Here is a 23,862-nt window from a genome sequence, read left to right on the forward strand (position 1 = left end):
AGAACTTTGTCTGAAAATTAGTCAGATATGAAAGGTGTAATTTTGCTCTGCAGAAAATGGATGTTTGGTTATGAATATTATTCCATGCATTCAGAATTCTCAGATAATAGATTCATAATATGAGTTGGGTGGTTTAGCCATAATTATAGATGATGTGTTGATTTTTACAATCCTTTAGGCAACGAGAGGCTGTAAGACTAGCATGAGAGAAATACATTTTTTTTCTTGAGGCTGAAATGAAGGATAATAAAGTCTGGCCAATAAGAGCAAGCTCTCTCTACATATACTTTGTACCCTATTTAATGCTGAATATGAAAAAAAAATTGTACATACAAATTCTTATAAGGTCAGTGTTAAATGGGAAATCTTTCCCCTCTGTCACATTTCTGCAGTATTTGGGGTTACAATATTTCATGTCTTCTATAAATGTAAACTGCATTACAGCAGGTTGCTGAAATAAAGACAGAACCTGACATATCTTCCACTAGTTTTCATTGTCACTTGTTTCTAAACACATTTGAATCCCAAATGAGTCTGAGTCAAAATACCCACCTGGTACTGGATATCTGTTGTCTGCCAACTTAATATCCATCAATTTCCTTTTTTTCCCCATCTTCTCCCCTATTTAAATGAATGGCACAGTTAATTAGAGGTAGAAAAAACTAATGCCTCTTTTTCCTTTTAAAGTATCGGAGGGGTAGCCCTGTTAGTCTGTATCCACAAAAACAACGAGGAGTCCGACAGCATATTAAAGACTAAATAAATCTGTTAGTCTTTAAGGTGCCACCGGACTACTCTTTGTTTCTCCTTTTAAAGTTACAATCTATTTGTACGTCTTCCAGAATGCTTGCCATTTCTTCTTGTGCTAACTACGCTGTGCCATATTTTTTGTAGCCTTTATGTGGATCCTTTTAAGATCCTTTAACTATTAGGTGTTCAAGCAGATATAGATTATGGTTTGTTTAAATTCAATAACAACAACATATGTATCATGCATTTGGTAACTTCCAGGATGCCTCTGTGTCTAGCCCAGTAGTTTCCTAAATGGTTTTTTTAAACAGTTGTGTAGTGCTGTTAAAGCATTATCCTGTGACTATAATAAACAAACTAGTACAATTTCAGTTTGTTATAGTAATTGAGTGTCATTCTGATCTGCAGTTTATTGGTAACATCCATGGGACATATAAAGCTTACAGATTTTGGGCTTTCTAAGGTGGGGCTAATGAGCATGACTACAAATCTTTATGAGGGTCACATTGAGAAGGATGCTAGAGAGTTCCTTGACAAGCAGGTAAGAGATGCTTTTTTTCATTTCTATACTGAGAGATTAAATAAAGCCATATTTACCAATGGGATATACCATAATATTATATAAGCCATTATTATTTCTGCATTGGTATTTCAGATGTATGTGTGAGAGTTACCTTTACTGGTGCACTGCAGATTGTTCCATGCTCCCCTTCCTCCCCACCCCCACATTATGGTCTATTAGTAAGATGAACGATCTAATTGTGTGCAAGTGAGATCATGAGAGAGACAAATGGAAAACTGTTTTTATAGGGAATTCAGGAGTCTCAGCAGAGTATTTGCAGAACTCATGATGCATTGTACAATCAAGGGTGCTAAAATCCTAGCTATGGCCCATTTCCCTTTAAGCATGCCTCATTACCATTTGCCCACAATCTGTTCACTGTAAAAGTTACTTAAGGTAAAACCATCACAACTTTCAAGTAAAAATGAAGATATGTTTAGATTAAATAAAACTATTGTTTTAATTGACTCTTGTGTATAAAAAACAATCTTTTAAAACTGTATTTTTCACAAAATGCATTTTTCGCATACAATACAACCACTTAATGTAGGTCATTCTTCTAAAAATATTAACTGTGTTGCAAGCTGAACAGTGTAAAACATGCTGAAAAGAAAGTTTAAAATTCTCCATGTTTTTTGTAAGATTTTGCTACATCATGAGAATTATTGGGAAAATTTAAGCACAATAACTAGGGTTATTAAACTTTGCTTGTTTAAACATTTTCTTTTTCTCATTTTTAGGTCTGTGGCACACCTGAATATATAGCACCAGAAGTGATATTGAGGCAGGGTTACGGCAAGCCAGTGGACTGGTGGGCCATGGGAATTATCCTTTATGAATTTCTTGTTGGGTGTGTGCCATTCTTTGGTGATACACCAGAAGAGCTATTTGGACAAGTTATCAGTGGTAAATATCACCATGAAAAACTGAATTTCTTAACCTGCTGAAACCAATCACTTAATGAAAAAGATATTTAAGAATTTACTAAAAAGCTAGCATTTTTCAACTAGTTGTGCCAAAAAATTAAAAAATGAAATCACTCATGTTCCCATAGTACAAGCCATCAAAATGACGGGTGAAATTTGAACTAAAAACTGAACTTGTATTATACTTGAGTAATGAGTTCAGAAATGCAATAACATGATAGGTCATATTTGTAAGTAAACTGTTTAAAAAGAAAATAACTATTAACAGTTGGACAGTCAAATAATTTGACTGTCACAGTCTTTCCAGGAATTGTGCCGGAGAAGGAAAGGTTAATGTGGACTGCATTTGCAGAAATGGAAAAATGCCTAATGGCACAATGAAGAAATTAACAAAAATGTAATAAAACCCTAAAACAAATGTCTCCCAAATAATAAATAATGAAAAAGAGTGGGAAACGAATTCAATTCACAGATTGTTAATGATTTCATTGGTGGTTGTTATAGTGTAATGTTATTTCTGTAACAGCTGTTCTTCTTTCATTTAAAATTCAATAACCTTTTAGATCTTAACCTGCAAGCTGACCCTAAGTATTGTCATGCAGCTTGTGGCAAAACTAAATGATAATTAAACAGAATCTCTCACTATCCTACCTGCTGTTTCCATAAATTTCCCAAATGCATAGATGTAGATGGCCTCCGTTTTATGCCAAAAGTTTATCAGAATGACATCTCTGTTACTGAATGTCTCCCAGTCCATTTTACAGTATACATAAAAGGTCCACTAGCTAAAAAAGAGAAAAAAATCCCATTTAGTATGTAAGGAGGTGTTCTGTTATATCACTGTTCTCCATCTCTAACTTTGCAAGCCGGGCATGTTTGTAATCTTTAATGAAGTGGATTTGTGAATTGCCTGCAGTATATGACCTCTTTATACAATATCCTAGCTGTTTATGGATTTATAACCATGCTGTTTTCTGATGTGATACACCAAGGCCTGAGTGGCAAGGGGAATCAACTGTTTAATTAACACAAGCAGCAAATGCTGGCTTTGTTCTTGATGCCTTACGGCTGAAATGCATATTCATGTTTTATTTTATCCAAATCAGATTTAAACTGCAGTAGAAGCTGCAGGCAAACAAACATGGAAATAGCTCATGGTTTTTATTGCATTTGCACATGCACACACACACACCCAAAGTATAGATCGTTAGGCTGATCTCTTAGATTTTGGGGGGAAGGAGAAATATTTTATTATTTATAACAATTTAAAAAATGTATTTTGGAATTTTATAGTCCATGTTATATTCTTTCTTTTTGTAAATTAAATGGCCACATTTTAAATCTGAGGCCCTGATCCAATCGATACATAAGCTTGTGAGTAACTTTCTGTGTCTGACCACTCCAAATGACCTGATATGGGTGATTCATGGAAGTATTTGTAAACTCAGCCCCTTTTTTTTTTCATTTTATTTTATTTTAGATTCAGATTTTGACTTTTTTTTACCTTTGTCAGATTTTTCCTTTCTGTTTAATTGTAATTATTTTATTGAAGTCATTCTTATTGCCAAATGATTCAAGATAACTCCTTTATGCAGTGAAAATAGCCAGGTCCACATGTATTGCACAGCCATGGAACTGGCTGTAGAATCTAACCCTGGCCACGGTTTTGTCCTCCGGGCTTCATGGATGAAGTTCTGACCCCACTGGAGTTAATGGGAAAACTGCCGTCAGTGGTGCCACAGGCTCACTGTAGGTGTGTGTCTGCACACCAGCTGAGAGGTGTAATGCCCACACAGACGGACATTCACGCTAACTCTCTTCAGGCTAGCAGCTAAAAATAGCAGTGTGACACTGGTGGCTTGGGCTTAGCCGCCTGAGTACATACAGGGCGGTTGGGCGGGACAGTTCTCGCTCAGCTAGTCTGAGTCACTGCCTACACTGCCGCCAGCCACACTGCTGTTTTTAGCACACTCAGAGCTAGCATGTGTACGTCTACCTGCACTGGGAATCAAACCTCTTGGCTGCTCTATAGACCTATCCCTACAGCAGAGCTTCCCAAACACTTTTTGTCAAGCTCTCCACTTCAGAGATTCATGCACTGTGTATGCCACCTGTACCCCTGGGGGAGGGATGGCTGGTACCCACGGGAGAGGCAAAGTGTACTCATCATGTGGAAGCTGAGGAAGCCGCCTGCTCTCTGCACAGTTGGGCAGTCTCGCCTGCCTCCCATGCAGCAAGTGAATGGGGTAGCTCTGAAGGGCCGAGCTCAGAAGGGGAGTCGAAGGCTGCACCTCACTGGCTCCCTGCCAGGCAGAGCTCCCTCTTGACCCCAGCCATTCAGCACGGCCACAGCCCTGTCCGGCAGGGGAAGTGAATGGGGCTCTGGGACTGCAGTGAGAAGGTGGAGTCCGGTGGGGCCTCTGTTCAGCAGGGGGGCGGTCAGTAGTTCTGGGGTGCAGCCTTCTGCTCCTCGCTTGCAGAATTCTCCCCAGCATCCCCATCAGAGGAGCATAACTGCAGGAATAGGAAGTGAGACAGGCAGGAAGCCTGGTCCTGGCAGCCGAGACCTCCCGCAAAGAGCACTGTCCGCTACTCCTGCCAGATAGACCACCCTCCTGAGCATGGCCCATCAGATCCTCGGGACCTTAGGGTGTGCCCCACAGTTCTGAACCTCTCTCTGATTATATTTTGAATAGTTTTTGCTCCTGTTGTAACTTGTGTAAATTGATTACTAATTAATTTGAGTTAGTTAAGATCTTTGTAACTGGTGAGCTAGACACTCCAGGGTCATTTGTAGTTTACCCTTGGCTGTGTCCTGAAACAAATGTTTTGGCATGTCAGGTTACCAAAGTCTTAGCTCCAGAAAATTGACAGTCAGTTAATGCCAATTACAGTAGAAGCAAAATCTCTAGCTAAGCATTCATTTAAAAAAAAAAAAGTCTTTTAGTCCATATGGATGTGGGGAAAATCCCTTAAGAACATGAACCAAACATTAACCTCTGTAGTATTTTCTGCATGAGTCTCCAGAAAGCCTGAAACAATAGCGATAACTCCCCGTACCCCATCCTCTCGATATCTTATATACCTCTGCAATCTAAACATGGTAATTTAAATGTCGTCTTTGCTAATTATTTAATTGCTCGTCATTTTAATAGAAAAATCCATTTTTCTATTGTGCTTAATGCAAAATCCCAAACTACCACCCATGTCTCCCACTGGTACCTAAAGTCCCAGTTGTCCCCATCCAGCTGCCAACATCTCTAGCCTCTCTCTGACAGCTTGTACAATGAGTCTATATGTAGATTAAGATAAATCTGACATGGAAAACCTATGGAAAATCAGCACAAAGAATAAATTGAATTTAATACGAAAATTATTGCCATTGTATCTGAGCACCTCAGAGTCTTAAATATGCTTATCCTCACAGTGCCCCTGTGAGTTAGGGAAATACTGGTTCCTCACTTTACAGAGAAGCTAAGTGACTTGCCTAAGGTCACACAGGAAGCCTATGGCAGAGCAGGCCCCTTGAACCCAGGTTTCCCATATCCTAGGCTAATGTGCTAACTACTGGACCATCCTTCCTCCTTATGGTTTTGGTGTTCATTTTTATGTGAAGTCATTGCCAATTCCCATGCTTTAATTTAAAGGAAGGTTGGGCAGAATTTTCAGTCTGCTGTGACCGGGGTGCTGCAGAATCCGGGAGCCTTGCCACAGAAATTAAGTCCATCTTGTCATGAAGTACATAAGACCTTAGCAATAGTCAGGGTTAACTGAAGTATGTTGATGGTTTTTTTCTCTTAAGTAGAAGAGGTGTAGGAAAAAAAACTACCACATTGGCTTGTCTCTCTCTAAACCTTAGGCACTGACTCCATGGCTGGAGCACCCATGAAAAAAAATTAGCACCCACCAACAGCCAAGCTCCCCTTCTTCCCCGCCACTCCTGCCCACCGGCAGTCCCTGCTGATCAACCCCCCCACCCCACCCCCCAGCTGTTCCGCAGCATGCAGGTAGTGCTGGGAGGGAGGGAGAGTAGCAGGGATGGGGAGTGCTCAGGGAAAGGGGCAGAAAGGGGTGGGGCTGAGGTGGGAAGAGGCAGGGTGGGATTTGGGGGAAAGGGGTGGATTTGGGGTGGGGTCTGGGGCTGATCAGGGGTTGAGCACCCCTGGGGAAAATTAGAAGCCGGCACCTGTGCTCCAAACCATAAGGGCCAATCATACAGCCTTCACTCATGTGAGTGATGACTTCAGTGAAATGACTAGCATGAGTAAGGATTACAGATGTGAGCAATGATTACAGGATCAGGCCAGATGTGTCTATTTTAGCAGCAGTGACCAAGGAACAGAACTAGAATTTAAACCATAACCATCTTTCAAGGGAAGAACAGCATAGCAGTGCTAAGCACAAATATTTTGTAAACACAATAATCACTTCTGCCTCTTGTTATTAAGATCTGTTTAAATCACATTTTGTTGCAAATAATATGAATGATGATTAAATAACTGAGTTTTGAAGAATAGGTGCAGATTGCGTTATGTTCGAAAGCAATGAACACGTAACAAAAAACAACTTGACTAATATGCTGTGTAGGAAAGGTCTGTTTCATTTTGACTAAGCTGACCAGCGGATACCCAGCATCCTTTATGGTACTGGAATGGGACTAAAATAAATTCACGAACATCTTTCTTTCATACTAGATGAGATCAACTGGCCTGAAAAGGATGAAGCCCCACCTCCAGATACCCAGGATCTGATTACTCTACTGCTCAGACAAAACCCCCTGGAGAGACTGGGAACAGGTTAGGGGACAGGATTTAAATTTTGCGCATGCGCTAGAAATAGCATCTATGTTGAACATGTCGAGGCTTTTATTTGCTTTATTGTTTTGCCCAGGAAACATCTGTGCATGCGTACAACATGATGCCAACTCATTAGAGCACGAGTGTGTTTTGCTGGTTTGGTTTCTCTTTTGCTGATTCAGAGCAGTAATACTGTAGGGGGACATATATTAGTGCAGTTGTCATCTTATACAGTTCTCATCTTATACAATTGTTCTCCTTTCCTCTTATCTTGTTTCAATAAATAAAAGATAAACTTCTCATGAAGGCAATCTATTTAGTGCTTGGAATTATTAACCTGATGAAAATTCAGACTGTTAAGTTACTTAGTTGCAAAAATAGAGAGCAGTGAACCAACATACAAGAGCCACTTCGTGTGCCACAAATACCATGACCTGGCCAATGAGCCCCCACCGGCTTCAGGGCATATGATTGCTACTTGAACTAATTACTCAAAAATGACTGCCTGAGATTAGATCATGAACTGTCTTATTACTCTTATTCTGTGATACTGCCTTAGTACGAAAAAGAATAAAATGAAAAGCATGAGAAGTTAAGGGAATAAATGGAGAGCAGTGGTGAATTCTCCATCACTGACCATATTAAAATCAAGATGGGATATTTTTTCTAAAATATCTCTTCTAGGAATTATTTTGGGGATGTTTTATGGCTCTATAGGAGGTCAGACTAGATGATCACAATGATCCCGTCTTGTCTTCAATCAGTTAAGATAAGCTGCTGCCTACTGTGCTGTGGGCATTCTCTCTCTCATCAGTGCCGCTCCCAAGCCAAGCTAGGTAAAGAGGCTGACATCTGAAGTCAACTGCAGATAGACCTGCATAGGCCCATAATGCAGCAGTCCATATTAAAGTGTGTGTGTGTGTGTTAGCTCACCTACAGATGGACTTATTTGGGGATTTATAAGTTTGGGGAAGGGGCAGGAGTCACAAAATTATTGCAGAGGTTGGGTCCATTGTCCAGAGTTTTAAAATGTTCAGTGATGTGCATTTTTACAGAGATAATTTTAAAATATGAACTGTCATTTTCAATTGAATAGTAAGGACTACGTTCTGACTGGCCCTAACACAGCCCAGGCAGGGGTGACCCATCCGCAGTGCCTTTATGACCACATTACAGTTCTCCAGACCTTGGGTGGTGGTGTGGTGAGAGGTGAAGTGGGAGCAGGAAGAGAGGCCACATGCCAATGTCCCAAAATAGGTGGGCAGGGAGTGGGCAGAGCTTTGGTTCCAACTCTGACCCCACCTCCAATGCACTTGTTAGCATACAGTATGCAACATCCAGGAGAGAGCTATATCAGATTACTCTCTTCTCTCCCCCATATCACAGCCCCTCGGAGCAAGGTGGTAATCACAGTTCTTTCCCATGGCTTCTCCTGAGGCTGTACAGCTTTGTACCACCACATACATAGGGCATTGCTGTAAGCAAATGTCTGAAGAGCCAAAACTAGCTCAGCACTTGATGGAAGGTTTTTTTAATATATTCATTGTAGACCCCTTCACTTTATCGCTTGATCCTTCATAATACATGTAGTATTCATGCCAAAGCTGTTCTTCTATGAGTGAGAGACTGAGTCACTAGTAGAGTCTCTGTCCCCTCCCCCAACACATGCGCGCACTGTCTCTTTCTCTCGTGTGGTAATGGTCAGTGCCTCCAAATGTAACATCTGCTCAATTTATTTACTAGTTTATTTCTTCAACTGTTCTTGGTCTCTTAAGAGTTGACAATCTGAGAAGGGGAATCCTGCAGCCGCTTTGAAGCTCAGAGGGATATTAAAAAACTAAAGCAAAGCTTTTGAAGTGTCAAAAGCAGCTCACAAAAACAGCGGCTGCAATGTGATGGGTCCCATAGGGGCACTGGAAAATACTGCTCTGCCACGCATTTCAAATGACAGCCTTGTGTATATAATACATATTTAGCTGGCTGAATAATGCTCCATGAAAATATATAATTGCATATTTACTCAGGAGACTGGAGTGGCTTGGTCAGATTGTAAGGAAATGAACAGATTTTCTAAAACACTTCCATAAAAGAAGGAAAAATAACAGAAATATAAGAGGAACGTTGTATTTACACTAAAATGTGGCACAAAATAATCACATAGCTTCAAGATCAGCGTTGGGGTTAAATCATTGTACTCTTGCCATTGCAATTAAAAAAAACAACAGATTCTGCTGTTGCATTTCCCTTTTTCGACTATCTGGACTAGTTTCTTGCCATTAGACCACTTTTGTTTTTATTATTTTATTTGTTTTAAATTTTCCATGAAACAGTATTTTGGGCCAACCTCCCTCTTTAGAAACAAGATAGAGAACCCAAAACACGACTTTTTAAAAAAATAGACAGACACCCTTACTTAAATAACAACAAGCTGCAGTTCTGTTCTTTCTTCTGTCTCTCTTCCCCATCCCAGACTCAAACAAGCATAAACTGTGTACACTTCCTGCAGACCCCTTTTTTCACACAGTTAGCTTGCTAGATCCTGTTTAGAGAGCCCCATCTCATGCCAAAAACATTGGAAGGAGGGGAATCTTTTGTCTTAGCAAAAAGACAAGTTCAAGATAAACTATTTAAAAATCTGTTTTTCAAAACTGTTTCTCCTAATATTTTTTTTCTGCCAGTAAGAACAAGTCATAATTTGGTTAAAATGCCTGTTGAAGGCCATTCTTGAGCCTAGAAGAGTGTATAGGTAAATACTGTATGCTAGATTTGTTAGCTTTTGTAAACTTTCTTGGTATGATGGATGATTTTAGATGAGACAAAGGTAACCAACACAGTAAAATAATCTGTGTTGTCCAAATTCTACAGATATAACATTTCCCAGTATTAGTACCCCTCATCCGATGAGGTGAGCTATAGCTCACGAAAGCTTATGCTCAAATAAATTTGTTAGTCTCTAAGGTGCCACAAGTACTCCTTTTCTTTTTGCGAATACAGACAAACACGGCTGCTACTCTGAAACCTTTAAAAAGAATAGTCTGTTATTTTCTTAGGAAGGTATTCTAGGTTGCAAGAATATTACACTTTGCAATAATGTTACAGTACAGCAATATCAGGATGTGTGTTGAACCCAACAAATGTGTCAGGATTTAACTTGGTTTTAACAGCATTGCATGCATTAATGCTGGTGAGCCTGTAAAATGATACTTTCATTATTCTCCAAGGTTTCACTATTTCCACATCATACTGCTCAAATTCTCAATGAAATCATAAACCAAAAATGTTCACAGACTATAACAAATTTTAATAAATGATGAACTGAAAAAAGAAAAGTTTCTCATGAATTCCTGCAGGTTATTTTTCAACTGTTTGTTTCAGATTGGGTTTTTTAATTTGATGTGTTTGTTTCAAAATTGCTAAAGTGATTTGATTCTTTTGAAGCTTTAACTTCAGCACTTCTCATAGTTACTCTTTTTTGTAAAGTAGGTTGTGTAAGAGCTTCCTGTCACTTTTCCATTTAGTTTTCGAAATCATTTTTATGTTATGGTGGTCAGTAGGTTACCATGAGAAGAGGCAGAAACTCCAGGTAATCCATGGAGGTTTTATGGATGTTTTTGATCAGAAATAGATTAATTTATTTCAGTATTTAAAGCACTTTATAATAAGTGCACATTAATCCATAGAAAGTTAAATTATAGAGATATTCCATTGAAATTCCATATTACCATCCCAAAAATATGAAACAGATTCTTAATGATGAACCTTATTAAAATACAGTATACTAAAATCCAAACAATCCTCTACTTGTTACAAAGTGCTGCTAAATACACTTTTTTGTATTGAAGAGATTTGTATCTTTGCTAACAACACTCAGTCTCAGGTTTCAGCCTAATATGTATTTGATATATAGTAATTAAACTCCTAAAACACAAGTTTTTGATGGAAATGCTCACAGAACAATAGCAATGCCAACACAATAGCACACATTTCTCACTGAACAAAAATGCTGAAGAAATATATTTATCCATGATTTTGCAGCTAGTTCGCTAGACTTCGACATGCCAGCCTGAAATGGTGATTGTACCTCTTCATGCTAATTAACATTTTCTTTTACCAAGGATTTAGCTTTGAATTTACTGAAGTATTTTTGTTTAGAAATCACCCACATGTTTTTCTCTGGCTCCCCCAGGTGGCGCATATGAAGTAAAGCAACACCAGTTCTTTCGTAGCTTAGACTGGAATAGTTTGCTGAGACAGAAAGCAGAATTCATTCCACAGCTGGAATCTGAGGATGACACAAGTTATTTTGACAGTATGTATTGTATAAAAATATGTTTGCATTTTGGGGGAATTTACGTAATAATTGTCTTTGATTTTTACCTTTCCTCAGCGTGGGTTGAAAATCCTGTTTGTTAGAACCAGTGGAATGCCAGTCTGACATTTCAGGAAAACTAATTTTTAAAAATAAAATTACCCTTTTAATTAACATTAAGCCTTGGAATCTGATGCTGCATGATAAGTTTAAATCATTTTTCCCCTTGTTTATAGCTCGTTCTGAGAAATACCACCATATGGAAACTGAAGAAGAGGATGACACAAATGATGAAGACTTTAATCTGGAGATAAGGCAGTTTTCCTCATGTTCACATAGATTTTCAAAAGTAAGTCAAGTGTTTGTATATGTTGGTTTGCATACACACTCAATGACTTTTGTGGGGTTTGAAAAGGGCTAGCAGTGTGTGTATGTGGTACGTTATTCCCTTATTGAATAATCCTGTGGAATTTAATAGGGATGAAACCAGTAGGGTTCAAATCAAAATTTAATATGGCATCTGTGAAAACGCTAAAACTCTAGAGAATGTAATAGAAAGTGGTATCCAATGATTGATTGGGACTGGTTAGCACATTTTGTTCCACAATTTTTGTTTTCTGAGTTACCGGTATATAGATTTTTTTTTGTGTGTGGCACATTTTGAATGCCCTAAACAGGGGCCGAACTTGGGAATTCAAAAAGGGGAGATTGCAGTAGTCAAATGAAAGATGATTAGGACCTGGATAAAAGTTAGCAGTTGGAAAGCAGACAGACTTTGGAGATGCTTTATAAGAAAAAACAGCAGACAATAAATGGTTAGAGAATTGAATGTCTTATATAATGGGCTTTTTATCCTAAAAGGTAGTCAGCACTGAGTTTCAAAAGCTTTCATTAATAGACATTTACTGTGCACCTTCTTCAGATACTGGTGTTTTTTCTCAAAAATATTTAATTAAAATCTAAAGCCAATGAAGGAAAGGAAAGCTTACATTTCTAATCCATTCATCCTGGTTTATATTTTCATAAATGTACACTCCATAATACCACTCCCCTATACTACAGAGACCATGCTAGACTGGAGGAGTGTGGGGCAGTAGTCTCATTGCAGGTCTTGCTATCCTGGTATGTGAGCTCTGTCCTGACTTAGCAGCATGAACCTGATTCAAAGAGGGAGGAATGAATGATTGAGTTCTTAATCTCCTCCTTAGAGGTGTTTTTTATCCTTTTGTAAGGAGTGAACCTGCAAGAGCAGCTTGATACCTTAAAACTTGCCAGTATGTCATTGTTTGTATCTCTAGCTGTGGCGTAGAGGCTGTAGAACACACAGCTGACAGTCTCTGTGTGCAGTTCATCAGCTGAACAACTGACGTTTTAGTACCAGAATTTATTTTTTCTAAATCTTTTAGCCAAGTAATTTATGCTCCTCTTCACAGTCCATTCCAATTCATTTTTCTGCTTCCCACCCCACATTGGTGGCCATTGAATTACTAGCTTGGGTGGCGGTTCTTTTTGATTGACTTTATGGTTAAGAAGCCATCTCAGAATGTGCATTGATCCTGTGATCTAAAAGCCCAAGAGCATTTATGGATTTTGTTTGCAAACTTGGAGCTCACACAGTGAAGTGGTGAGAGAAAGGTGATGGATTCATAACTAAAAGATGTTATTCATGACCCTGTAGCTGAGGAACCAAGAAAATAAAATTGAAAAGCATTTCAAGAACACAAACTCCTAGACTTTAAACCTAAACCACCTCAGTCCTTTTAAACTCCAGGACACTGCATAAGCGTGTATCCAGAGCCCTGCATTAGATGTGTTTTCCTGAAAATCTCTTTGTATCAAATGCGTGTTAATGATGCAATTTTTTTCTGTAATAGGTTTTTAGTAGCATAGATCGAATAACTCGAAATCAAAGTGAAGAAAAGGAAGATACAGGAGACAAAACAAAAAATGTGACATTGCCATCTGTGGAATCTTTAAGCTGGAGTTCAGAATATTCTGAAATGTAAGTAGAAACAACTGTCAGAGAGTTCAAATTCAAGTTAACAGCCATTAATGATTGCTTTGTAGCCAGTCACTTCCACTATGATTGGCCTTCGCTTAAAAAATATCATTAAACACGATTTGTGTAAATGCTGTTTTAAATTCAGGCAACAGCCATCTACATCCAACTCCTCTGATACTGAAAGTACCAGGCAGCGGCACAGTTCAGGTTTGCTTCCAAAATTGGCCATATCGTCTGAGGGGGATCAAGATGAAACCACCTGCTCAGGAGGATCCCGGGAGGAGCAAGAAAAGGCTGCTTCTTTAAGTGAGGAGGCTGCTCAAGATGAGCCTGAGGTCACCACTCCAGCCAGTACCATCAGCAGCTCAACACTATCAGGTAAGGAGCTTAACTTCTTATACTGCAGGGGACAGAGGAGGACGGTAGACCTCCTCCCACCCATCTACCTCTTTAATACTATCTTATCTCCCTCCTTCTATTTGTCACCAAAATCCATGAGTGTACTGTACATTCCTGCTGCCAAGACTTCTCCACCTCTCCCTTAGCTCACTGCTTGAGTCTCTCCAATCTGCTGTTCTCCTGCTACATGTAATTAAACTATCCACAACAAATTCACAAATTACTGCTACTACTTAACTGCTGAAAATCAGTTTTTCCTCCATATATTTCTCTTTAGCTGCTTCAGCTCTGTTCTACTCACGTTTTCTTACTTTGTATGAACTTTCCTTTACCAGCTCCTTTTCCTTGTAATGCAGGTTCAAGAGTTCTAGATCATAGACATTAAAATAAGGTGTTTTGTGTGTGTGTGTGGTTGGTGGTAATTTACAGACCAATACGAGGCATAATTCAAGCTGTTTGCTTGGGTTTTTTTGTCACTTTAAGATATGCAAATGTCAGTTAAATTAGAGAATATATTTTTATTTGCTCTACAAAGTGCTAGCAGCAGGGATGTTCCTTGATCTGTGAAATTGCTGGGCTCTTATTGATAGCCGCTTAAATAAAATGGCTGAGCTTTTCTATGTGCCCATCCCGTAAGGTCACAGAACTCTCCTGCATCCATCACTGTACATTTCAACAGGTCCTTTGCAGTAGATCAGCTGGTATAAGGTTTTTCTCCGTTTTTATTATTTTAAGTGGTGTTCTCCTCCTTCCATGATCAGTAGTGTCTGAAATGGTATCATTTTATCATAAATAACAAAGTACATCATTGTGCTTCTGAGTCTTAAATTACCAACTATTATACGCCCCATACTTATGTTTGTGGTACGCGGCACAGAACTCACCCCCTGCCCCCGCCAAACACCCAAAACTTAGAAAGGGAATCCTCCTTGGTACTTTAATGCTTTCACAAGGGGTGTTTTCTTTTATTGTTAGAAGAGCTGATTGGGCTGGATGCTGCAGTAAACCCACACTCAAATCTCCCATTGACCTTAGTGGGAGTTCTACATACAGAATAAGTGTACGGTTAAGTCCTAGAAGTTGTGTGTCGCCTGTCTGTGCTACCAACATGCTGAAGATTTTATTTACATTTTAATTATGTCAGTGATGTAAAACCATGTCAGCTACTATTACTTCACCTTACCCTGTTAACCTTTGTAAAACCTGTAATTCTTTAGTCGTTTTTATTTTACCTGTAATATTGTGTGAACTTGTGAACTAAAATACATAGTCCCACCTTGCGATTGCATTGTTTTCCTCCCCCTGACCCCCAGTTTCCCTCAATGTGTTTATCCCTTCTTCTTTGTACAGTTGGCAGTTTTTCAGAGCACTTAGATCAGATAAACGGAAGAAACGAGAGTGTGGACAGTACAGATAATTCCTCAAAGCCATCCAGTGAACCTGCCTCTCATATGGCTCGTCAGCGATTAGAAAGCACAGAGAAAAAGAAAATATCTGGAAAAGTCACAAAGTCCCTGTCTGCCAGTGCTCTGTCCCTCATGATTCCAGGAGGTAGAAATAAATCTATTAGTATGAAATTGTGTGACTTGTGAATAATCAGTGTGGAACATGATCTAAATACAAGGTTTCTTGAGTCCAAAATGGACTTGTCTTTGTTTCCCTTGTTTACCTACAAGCCTATGGTTATTCTCACAGGTCACTGTGTGGAGCACTCCATGTTTCAATCTTGTTTGCTTTCCTTCATGCTCCAGGAAGAAAGAAGAACTAATTTCTATTTTATAAACGTATATATTTTGTCTTTATACTAGAGTAAAAGTAAACCGTGATCTGAAGCTCCCCATACTTGTGGAGAGTGCAGAATCCAGATAAAAATGTCATTGTTGGACCCTCTCTGTATTATAGGCCAAATTCAAGATCGAAGCACCCCTGTACTTTGAGGGAGAGATTTTAATAAGTAGGGCTGGATCTCAGCTTTTCAGCCTGGACACCTGTCCATTTCAGACCCATATATCAAGCATGATATTTGAATATTTGTTAGTCTGGTAACCAACCCACTGCACTTGTTGTGCAAATGAAGAGATGGATTTGACAATAGCTTCAGCAGGGACCCTGGTCATCAGGCTAGTGGAAGTTATATACATTGTTAAAATGTTATGCTTGGTCTTCTAAGGCGAGGGAGGAAAGATGCTCTCGTAGTCAGGCAAGGAGTGTGAATAAAACATTAAACTCCCACCCCTTCCAAGAATCACAGTGGGAAAATGCACATATGATAACGCTGCGCTTGCATACAAATGCTGAGGGGAGACAAAAGCCAATCCACCCACTCCCACTGCAAAGGGTTCCCATGCATCACTCAATTTCTTCTCTCCCTACTTACTAGACAACTAAAGGAACAGTGTAAGCTTTTCTGTCTTCTGCACCATGCACTTGCTGCTCACAAATAGTGTCAAATGAGGGAAATCAGAGGAAAAGTCTGAAGAGCATTTGCCTGTTCTTGAATGCCTGCAGGCCAACCCACTGGCAATAGAAAGAATACTTAGCATTTGTAGTGCTGTGCAAATATTAACAATAATTAATCCTTACAACATACCTGTGAGGGAAGAGAAAGTATCCTTATTTTACAGATGGAGAAAGAGGGAGTATGATAAACCCAGGTCTGTGTCAGGGCTGGGGTTAAAAATCAGGAGTGCCCAATACATAATTCCTTGCTTATTCCTTGTATATGCTGCCTCCCCCAAACAGGATCTTTATATGATGTTACGTATGTGTTCCTGAGCAATCCTTTACCAGTAAGTCTAGAGTTTGTCCTGTGTTTCAGATTTTCTTTTTGAGGAGTGGCTGTAATCTTCACTTTTGGGGCACATTAGATTAGATGTTACAGCAGGCTGAGAGACTGATGACCGGGTAATTTACACATCCAGTTAGCACTCAGTGCTGTGAATCCAGCTGTGCAGTAGTTGTATGTTGAGCATCCTGTGACCCCTGTCACGAAAGGGGTTTAATAGTTCAAAGATGGTGCAGGTTGATTTGTTATTAATCAAAAGCATTAAATCAAGCTTTTCTTTTATTTTAAATTGGATATGGCTCTATGAAATCACATTGTAATCAGAGTTTAGGCATAATGTACTTAAAAAATTGGTAATGTAGCTATAAAACAAAATCCTCCTAGTGTGGATGCAGCTTATACTGGCAAAAAAGTTGTTTTTCATGCTTGTACAAATTCACGAGCGAAATAATCTAGGCCGGGCAACAGCCCTTTTATCCCGGTATAACTGCATCTACGCTAGGGCTTTTGTCAGCATAGAACTGTTATCAAAAAGTTGCACCCCTAAATATCATTGCTATACTGGCAAACATAAATATGTGGCCTTAATTAAACTAGCAGGACAAAAGTAATAGTGGTTTGCTGGGACAATGTCAAGTTATTCTTTTAAGTTGGAACTAAAATTAATGGTTTCGATTACAGTATTCATTTTAAATTGGAATTATCAGAAAAGCTACCCGAAATCCAGCTACATGAAAACTGTCTTTTTTGCTAGTGGACAGTTCCATTATTTTGGGGCCTACAAGTCTGTGTGATATATTTAGTAGAAAAGTTTACGACATTCCTTCTGTGTCTGTTTGTTGGGAAATAGATTGGAGACTTGTTTTTCAAAACAGAGTCTTTGATCACCTTTTTCCATTCAAAGAAAAAACAAACAGTTTACAGCTTGAGAATTAGAGGAGCTGGTGAGTAATAAAACAGTGCATGTGGTGGAAGAAAAAATCTATTCCAAGAGTAGATTGTCATTTCAAGCTTCTGATGAGGAGTTATAAAGACTAAATAAAATATAGAGTTTATAAATATTTTGAAAATATCTTTCCAGTGTCATTTTAATGTTGATCATGAAAGTGAAGTTTTGTGTTCTTAACAATTCAAGCATCGTTAAATAAGTTGCTTTTTATGCTATAAATCTTTATCCAGTTTATTAAGTTTAAAATTGTCACTGTTTTGATCTGTGTATGTTTCTGTAGAATTGGAATGTGCTCTAACAGGAAGTTCATCTGTTCCAGATGTGTTTGGTGTTTCTCCTTTGGGAAGTCCTATGTCCCCACATTCCCTTTCTTCAGACCTTTCATCCTCCAGAGATTCCTCCCCTAGCCGCGATTCCTCAATTGCTTCTTCAACCCCGTATCAACCTATATTAATTCACAGTTCAGGAAAAAAGTATGGCTTCACCATCCGAGCAATCAGGGTCTATGTGGGTGACAGTGATATCTACACAGTGCACCATATTGTTTGGGTAAGAATAAAATTTTCCTCAGCATTTCTCACAACAGAAGTTTGAACCTGATATATTTGCAGTTAAGAGCCTTTTCAAACTGCATCAGATTATATCTCACAGACAGGGTATCCACTTGTATGCAGTCATTATTTAAAGGGTGGCAATCTGGCAAATTATTTTTTTAGGGTGACATTTGTCCTTGTGCAAAGGGCCACCATTAATTAGAATGTTTGAATATTCAAATGATTTTCAAACTATATATTTAGTTATACATTTTGCAATTTGTGCTGTGTTGGTTAGTTTCATAAGCCACATGATATTGATTTTGTTCTCTGGCTGGATGAGTTCTATACTGAATCAACATAGTGTGAATTGCTAAATGAATTACGTTTATGACAATTCAGTATACAATTCAAAATTCATGCTGTGTTAGCAATTTATTTGTGTATGTTAGTTGCTTAAGATGTATTAGTTATTTAAGTTAATTACATATGTAATTAATTTATATAACTAGTTGAATTCAGTGTCTAAGCACAAATCGTATAGTTGATTATAATAGTCACAATTAGAATAATTTAAAGAAGAATATTTACTGTAGAAGTCTGCAAATAATTTTGAAGAATGAATTAATCTGTGGATTTTATTACCTGTTCATGGGACATCTTATGACGAGGAAAAAAAGATTAAACTGATTTAATAAATAATTATTCTTGGGTTACATATTCTCTTCTGGTCACTACTGAACTAGGCCAAAGGATGGGATATTGGTTGCTCTGTATTCATTGCCATTCATTCATTTTCTTGGAAATTGATTTCTTTTTACTGTAAAAAAATAAATGAACTAACAGATTTTTTTAATGAAATTTTGCTGGCAGTTTTTAATTTGGATGACACCTGTAGTCTGATTTTTTTATTTATTTTATTTATTTTTCAATTAAATTTAAAATGTCTTTATTTTAAATTACTACAATATTTAACTTTGAAAATATCCAGAGTGCTGATGCAGGAGCATCCTCTTCACAGAGTTTCTATATCTGACCATTTGAATTCAGTGCTTTGATGTTGCACTGTCCATACCAAAATCCCAGATATGAACCTTCCTAAACCTCTTATTTTTTTTGAGTGAAGGAAGGAGGCATGTACAGAAACTAGAGTCTGGATCTAAATATGCAAATAATCACTATCTTTATTATGGTTTCAACTAGATATATTAGATTTGCACATCTGTAAACTTTGGGGTATTCAAAATCTGATTCCACATCTGCACTCTCTGCTTTAGTGAGCATATCACTCACTTTTTTTATTTCATGCCAGGAATAATGGGCCTGATCCAAAGCCCATTGAAGTGAGTGGAAAGATTTCAGTGCGTTTTGCACCAACGTGAGCTATAAAACTTGGACACAAATGAATTCTTAAAGATGGAATGGACTGTCTGAATTCCTTTTTCTGATATCACATTAAGCCATCAGGCCATTTCAATGTAGTTTACTGTTTGAAAGTCAAAGTTTGTTTGCAGATAATTAGTTCATTAAAACAGAGCACTGTTCAGAAGAATGAGGATTACCATGAGTCTGCTTTGTTCAAAGAACTCTTCTCTTTTTCCCTAACCTCCAGAATGTCGAAGAAGGAAGCCCAGCTTATCAAGCGGGCCTAAAGGCTGGGGATCTGATCACACATATCAATGGAGAGCCAGTTCATGGTCTTGTTCACACTGAAGTCATAGAGCTGTTGTTAAAGGTACAATATTACTTTTTTAGACCAGCATTGTATCTTAGTTCATATTTTACACCCTACCTGTCTGGTGTACGTATCCCTTTCCTTCAAAGTTTAGTTATCAGAAAATTTATTTTATACTTGAACAGATCCTAAACTGATAGCTGGACAGATCTGGAAAGAAGCCACTGAATCCATAAGCACAACGAAGCCTTTCATTTCTGGGCTAGTGCTTGACACTGCTATTGATGTAGCAGGTAGCTAGGAGTACGTTCAGGATACTGACATGTCCACATTAAGCAACCCATTCTCCTTCCAAAAGTGAAGATAACGTTTAGTGGAGAAATAGGAAAGCATATTTCCTTTAATGTCATTAATTACGCTTTATGCCCATTTTAAAATGGAATCGGTAGAGAAAATTCCGAAAGAAAATAATTAAATAAAAAACATCTCTTGTTCTTTAAGATAAAGAAAGAAAAGTGGGGACCATTAAGTCTCAGATTCCAGAGGTCTCAAAAGTAGCAAGGCAACTGAGCTTCTAAGGTCCTGATCCTGCAGATGGATCCATGTGGACAAACACTTGAACATTTACACAGCTCCATTGGGGTTCTGCAAGGCAGACCAGGACTTGCCTTATTAGATCATTTTATATTTGTTTTTCCTTAGAGGCTTTACAGAGTTTTTCAGAGTTCAGTATTCTCTTACACATTGCTTCACTGTAGCTCATTATATTGCAGCTCTTCTATAATATTTGCAGCACAGACTAAAAGTAGGTCAGCATTATTTTAGACAGCAGTACATTTGCTTCCTACGTTATTAACAATTTCATGCGTCGAAATGAATAGTCAGTCATAAAAGTGGATTAGGAAGCCACACGTGTAACAAAATATAGAGATAATAAAAAGGTCAAAAATATATATTTTGCTCAGAAATAAATTTTTCTCCTCTCTGAAACCAGAGGAACTCTGAAATTAATAAATTGTGTGAGAAGGATATGTTATAGAATACTCAGTGATTAAATAATTTTAGGCAGCCAGTTGCCTATTGTAGGTTTCTTCACTGTTCTTTGGATGTGTGTTCCTTGTCTAAAGAATTAATGTAAATTTGAGTTTTTATTAGCCAAAGTAGTATTTTTTAAAGCTCATAAGAAATTACAGAAAGAAAAGAAAAAATGATTAGCTGATGGTATTTACAATATTCATAAGAGTAAATTCAGCATACGATGATGCAGTTCATCCAAAAACCAGACCTGGAATTAATTAATTTGATTTATCATCAGTCTTGTTACAAAGGAAAACTTTATCCTGATGCTATACTATTCTTGTCGAGTGGTTTTGTTATTAACATAGAACTATAGGTATTTATTTATTTTTCAGTCAGGCTTATATGCGAATGGAATTTTGGGACAGCCCATGGCAGTTCAGTTAAACAATTCCGAGAAGCTTTTAGCTTAAAATAACTAAGTCATCACTTGTGTAAACAACAAACATGTATAAATGTCTTTGCTGCTACTTGTTTGAGGCTGGCATTGAGGTGGGCTCTCCAGCTCAGCTGCACAGTTGCAATAACTGGTTTCTTGAGAGAGAGAGTGTGTGTGTTCACTGAAGTAGTTCACTCAAGATATAATGACTATAATTCCTGTAGTGGGAAAATGGGTGTGGGAGGGGAGTCTATTAAATTATTTCACAATTTGCAATTTTGGCCAACCCATGGTCTCCTTTTAACTAATTAAAATAATTGAAAATCTACACTAGTCCTGAAAATTACGGGTCTGGGCATGAAGGAAATTTTTAAACTTTGAGTCCCTTACAATGTGACCACCTTCACAAAAGCTTGACTGAGAATTGTCTGTGCTCATGTTTAATAGCAGGCACCTGATTTGAATTTGTAAGTGGTGAATACAGTAACCTGCCAATTTGTGTGTGTTTTGGTTCCTTGTGACTAGTCCCTACAACATGATTGATTCATAAGTATATAGAGTGCTTGCATACGTTGTCAGCTCCTACTCCCAAGTTGGAGTTGTGTTTTGGTGCATTTGCAGTGTAATGGAGCTTCCAATTTACAGGACAGTGGTTCTGTATTACTCACTCCAAAACATTCTAATCGTTTTGGCAGAGTGGAAACAAAGTGTCAATTACTACAACCCCCTTCGAGAACACTTCAATCAAAACAGGCCCGGCCAGGAGGAATAGCTACAGGAGTCGAATGGTTAGACGCAGTAAGAAAACCAAAAAGAAAGAGAGCCTAGAAAGGTGAGTGGTAGTTTTGTTTTATGACAAATATATTGCTTTTTCATGTGTGTGTAGGCATGTGATAATGTATGGTATAACCACATCCACAAAACGTCCTATTACACCATTGCTTTCTCTTTGACCTCCCACACTCATCTTTTTACCTTCATCCATTGTATCCCATGCTCATGAAACATCCTCCCCATCCTATTGTGCCAGGATGCCTCCCACTTTATCCTTATTTAAATCCCTCCTGAAGATGCACTGTTTCTGCAAGGCACAGAAATAGAAATGAGAGAGTGAATAACTGTGGTTGCCCCCTCTTTTGGGTCTTCCAGTGCATCTTTGTTTTAAATAACCTCTCTGAGACTAGAGTTGTCTTGTGTATCTTTTACAGCTCCAAACATATTGCTGGCTGTGAAGGGACATGCCCTCATACTGGCAGAGAGGAGACTAGCAAACTCCTCTGGGCCTGTCCAGTACCAATGAGATGCTCCTGCAAGGCCTCTTCTACCTGGGGCAGGAGTGGGTGGGTGGCACAATGGTTAAGAGCCAGACAGTGGCACAATGGTTAATGTGCCAGACAGTGGCACAATGGTTAATGTGCCAGACAGTGGCACAATGGTTAAGAGAACACTATTGAAAGTGGCTTCGTCCTGCCTGAGTTCCAGGTCACTCTTACTTCCCTGTATTTTCCCACAGACTCCCCTCTCTCATAAGGGAGGAAAGAGGGGAGAGGACTTTTGATTGTTTGCTACAAGAACCCCCTTGGGCATCAGCCAGGGTTGGGGAGACAGTGTGAGGGGCTGGAGGGCACCCTTCCCACCCCGGCCCCCCTTACTGGCACTAAACAATTCCATAAATTTTGGTATGGTCTTAAACTAAGGAAACAAAGGAATAATATACCAGATTTTACACTCATTTATATGTAACTCAAACTTTCTTTGGAAGTGTAGTGAGTAATTTTTAGAGATGGTAGATTGTGGTCACGTTTTCTATCCCATCTGTCTGCAATTCATCCTGTTTTCTAAAGCCTTAGCAGTTCTACAGTTTTGTACAATTCACTTTTGGGGAAGGTAATGGGGATGTTATTAAAAGCCAGCATTAAGAGCTCCTGCTGGGATGATGATTTGTGCAGCGTCTCTCCTGATGAATTCTGTACCATTCTCACACTAGGAGGAGGTCTCTCTTCAAAAAGCTAGCCAAGCAGCCCTCTCCCCTTCTTCACACGAGCCGAAGTTTCTCCTGCCTTAACCGATCCCTTTCATCAGGAGAGAGCTTGCCTGGCTCCCCAACTCACAGCTTGTCTCCCAGGTCTCCTACCCCAAGCTACCGCTCCACTCCTGATTTCCCATCCGGTGAGTTGTTGGGGAGAAAATTAAGGGAAATGGAAATATGTGCCACCTTCATGAAGCTAAGTCTGTACTGAATTCCAAATGAGAATAGTCAGCTATGTGAAATCCAAGACACTTTGAATAGTTTGATTTCATTTGGATTAAGAAAAACCATGAAACTAAGTCAAAGATTTTAGTATGGCACAGAAGCACTTAAAAGGAAACTGTGTGGTACGTTTGTGTACAAAATTTTATTATTGATCGTTTTTTTAAAATAGAAAATTAATAGAAAATAAAACGTAAAGAATGCATAAATCATGTCTAGAAACTACCTCTGGAAAAATTAAAACTAGTTGAGAGAATATTACTAATAAAGGAATGAAAATTACATTGGAAAAAACATGGCTAGATCATGAGACCAGTGTGTGGGGTATAATAAATGTGGATTACCATTGGAAAGATGGATGGGCATAGAGATACAGTAGACTTTAAATGTCACATCATTCTGATTTCTAGATTTTCCCCTGCCCTAGCCCCACTTTAGTTCTCTCATGATTTTAGCAACAGTAAAAATG

At 38.6% G+C, this 23,862-nt stretch overlaps 1 protein-coding gene across 4 annotated transcripts in view; it reads left to right on the forward strand.

Annotated features, from left to right (window-relative positions):
• The window catches only part of MAST4 (microtubule associated serine/threonine kinase family member 4), a 452,725-nt gene that overhangs the window by 422,256 nt on the left and 6,607 nt on the right, over positions 1 to 23,862 (forward strand). For all 4 annotated transcript variants that reach the window (XM_073344102.2, XM_073344105.1, XM_073344103.1 and 1 more), the window contains 12 exons: positions 1,159 to 1,291; positions 2,053 to 2,218; positions 6,933 to 7,034; positions 11,221 to 11,343; positions 11,580 to 11,692; positions 13,218 to 13,345; positions 13,491 to 13,723; positions 15,095 to 15,295; positions 17,798 to 18,027; positions 19,624 to 19,746; positions 21,838 to 21,974; positions 23,130 to 23,311. In XM_073344102.2, coding sequence (XP_073200203.2) covers positions 1,159 to 1,291; positions 2,053 to 2,218; positions 6,933 to 7,034; positions 11,221 to 11,343; positions 11,580 to 11,692; positions 13,218 to 13,345; positions 13,491 to 13,723; positions 15,095 to 15,295; positions 17,798 to 18,027; positions 19,624 to 19,746; positions 21,838 to 21,974; positions 23,130 to 23,311 — 1,871 coding nt within the window. The remainder of the gene's footprint in view (positions 1 to 1,158; positions 1,292 to 2,052; positions 2,219 to 6,932; positions 7,035 to 11,220; positions 11,344 to 11,579; positions 11,693 to 13,217; positions 13,346 to 13,490; positions 13,724 to 15,094; positions 15,296 to 17,797; positions 18,028 to 19,623; positions 19,747 to 21,837; positions 21,975 to 23,129; positions 23,312 to 23,862) is intronic.

The sequence above is a fragment of the Lepidochelys kempii genome, chromosome 5 (assembly GCF_965140285.1).
Source record: "Lepidochelys kempii isolate rLepKem1 chromosome 5, rLepKem1.hap1, whole genome shotgun sequence".
Taxonomy (NCBI): Eukaryota; Metazoa; Chordata; order Testudines; family Cheloniidae; genus Lepidochelys; species Lepidochelys kempii.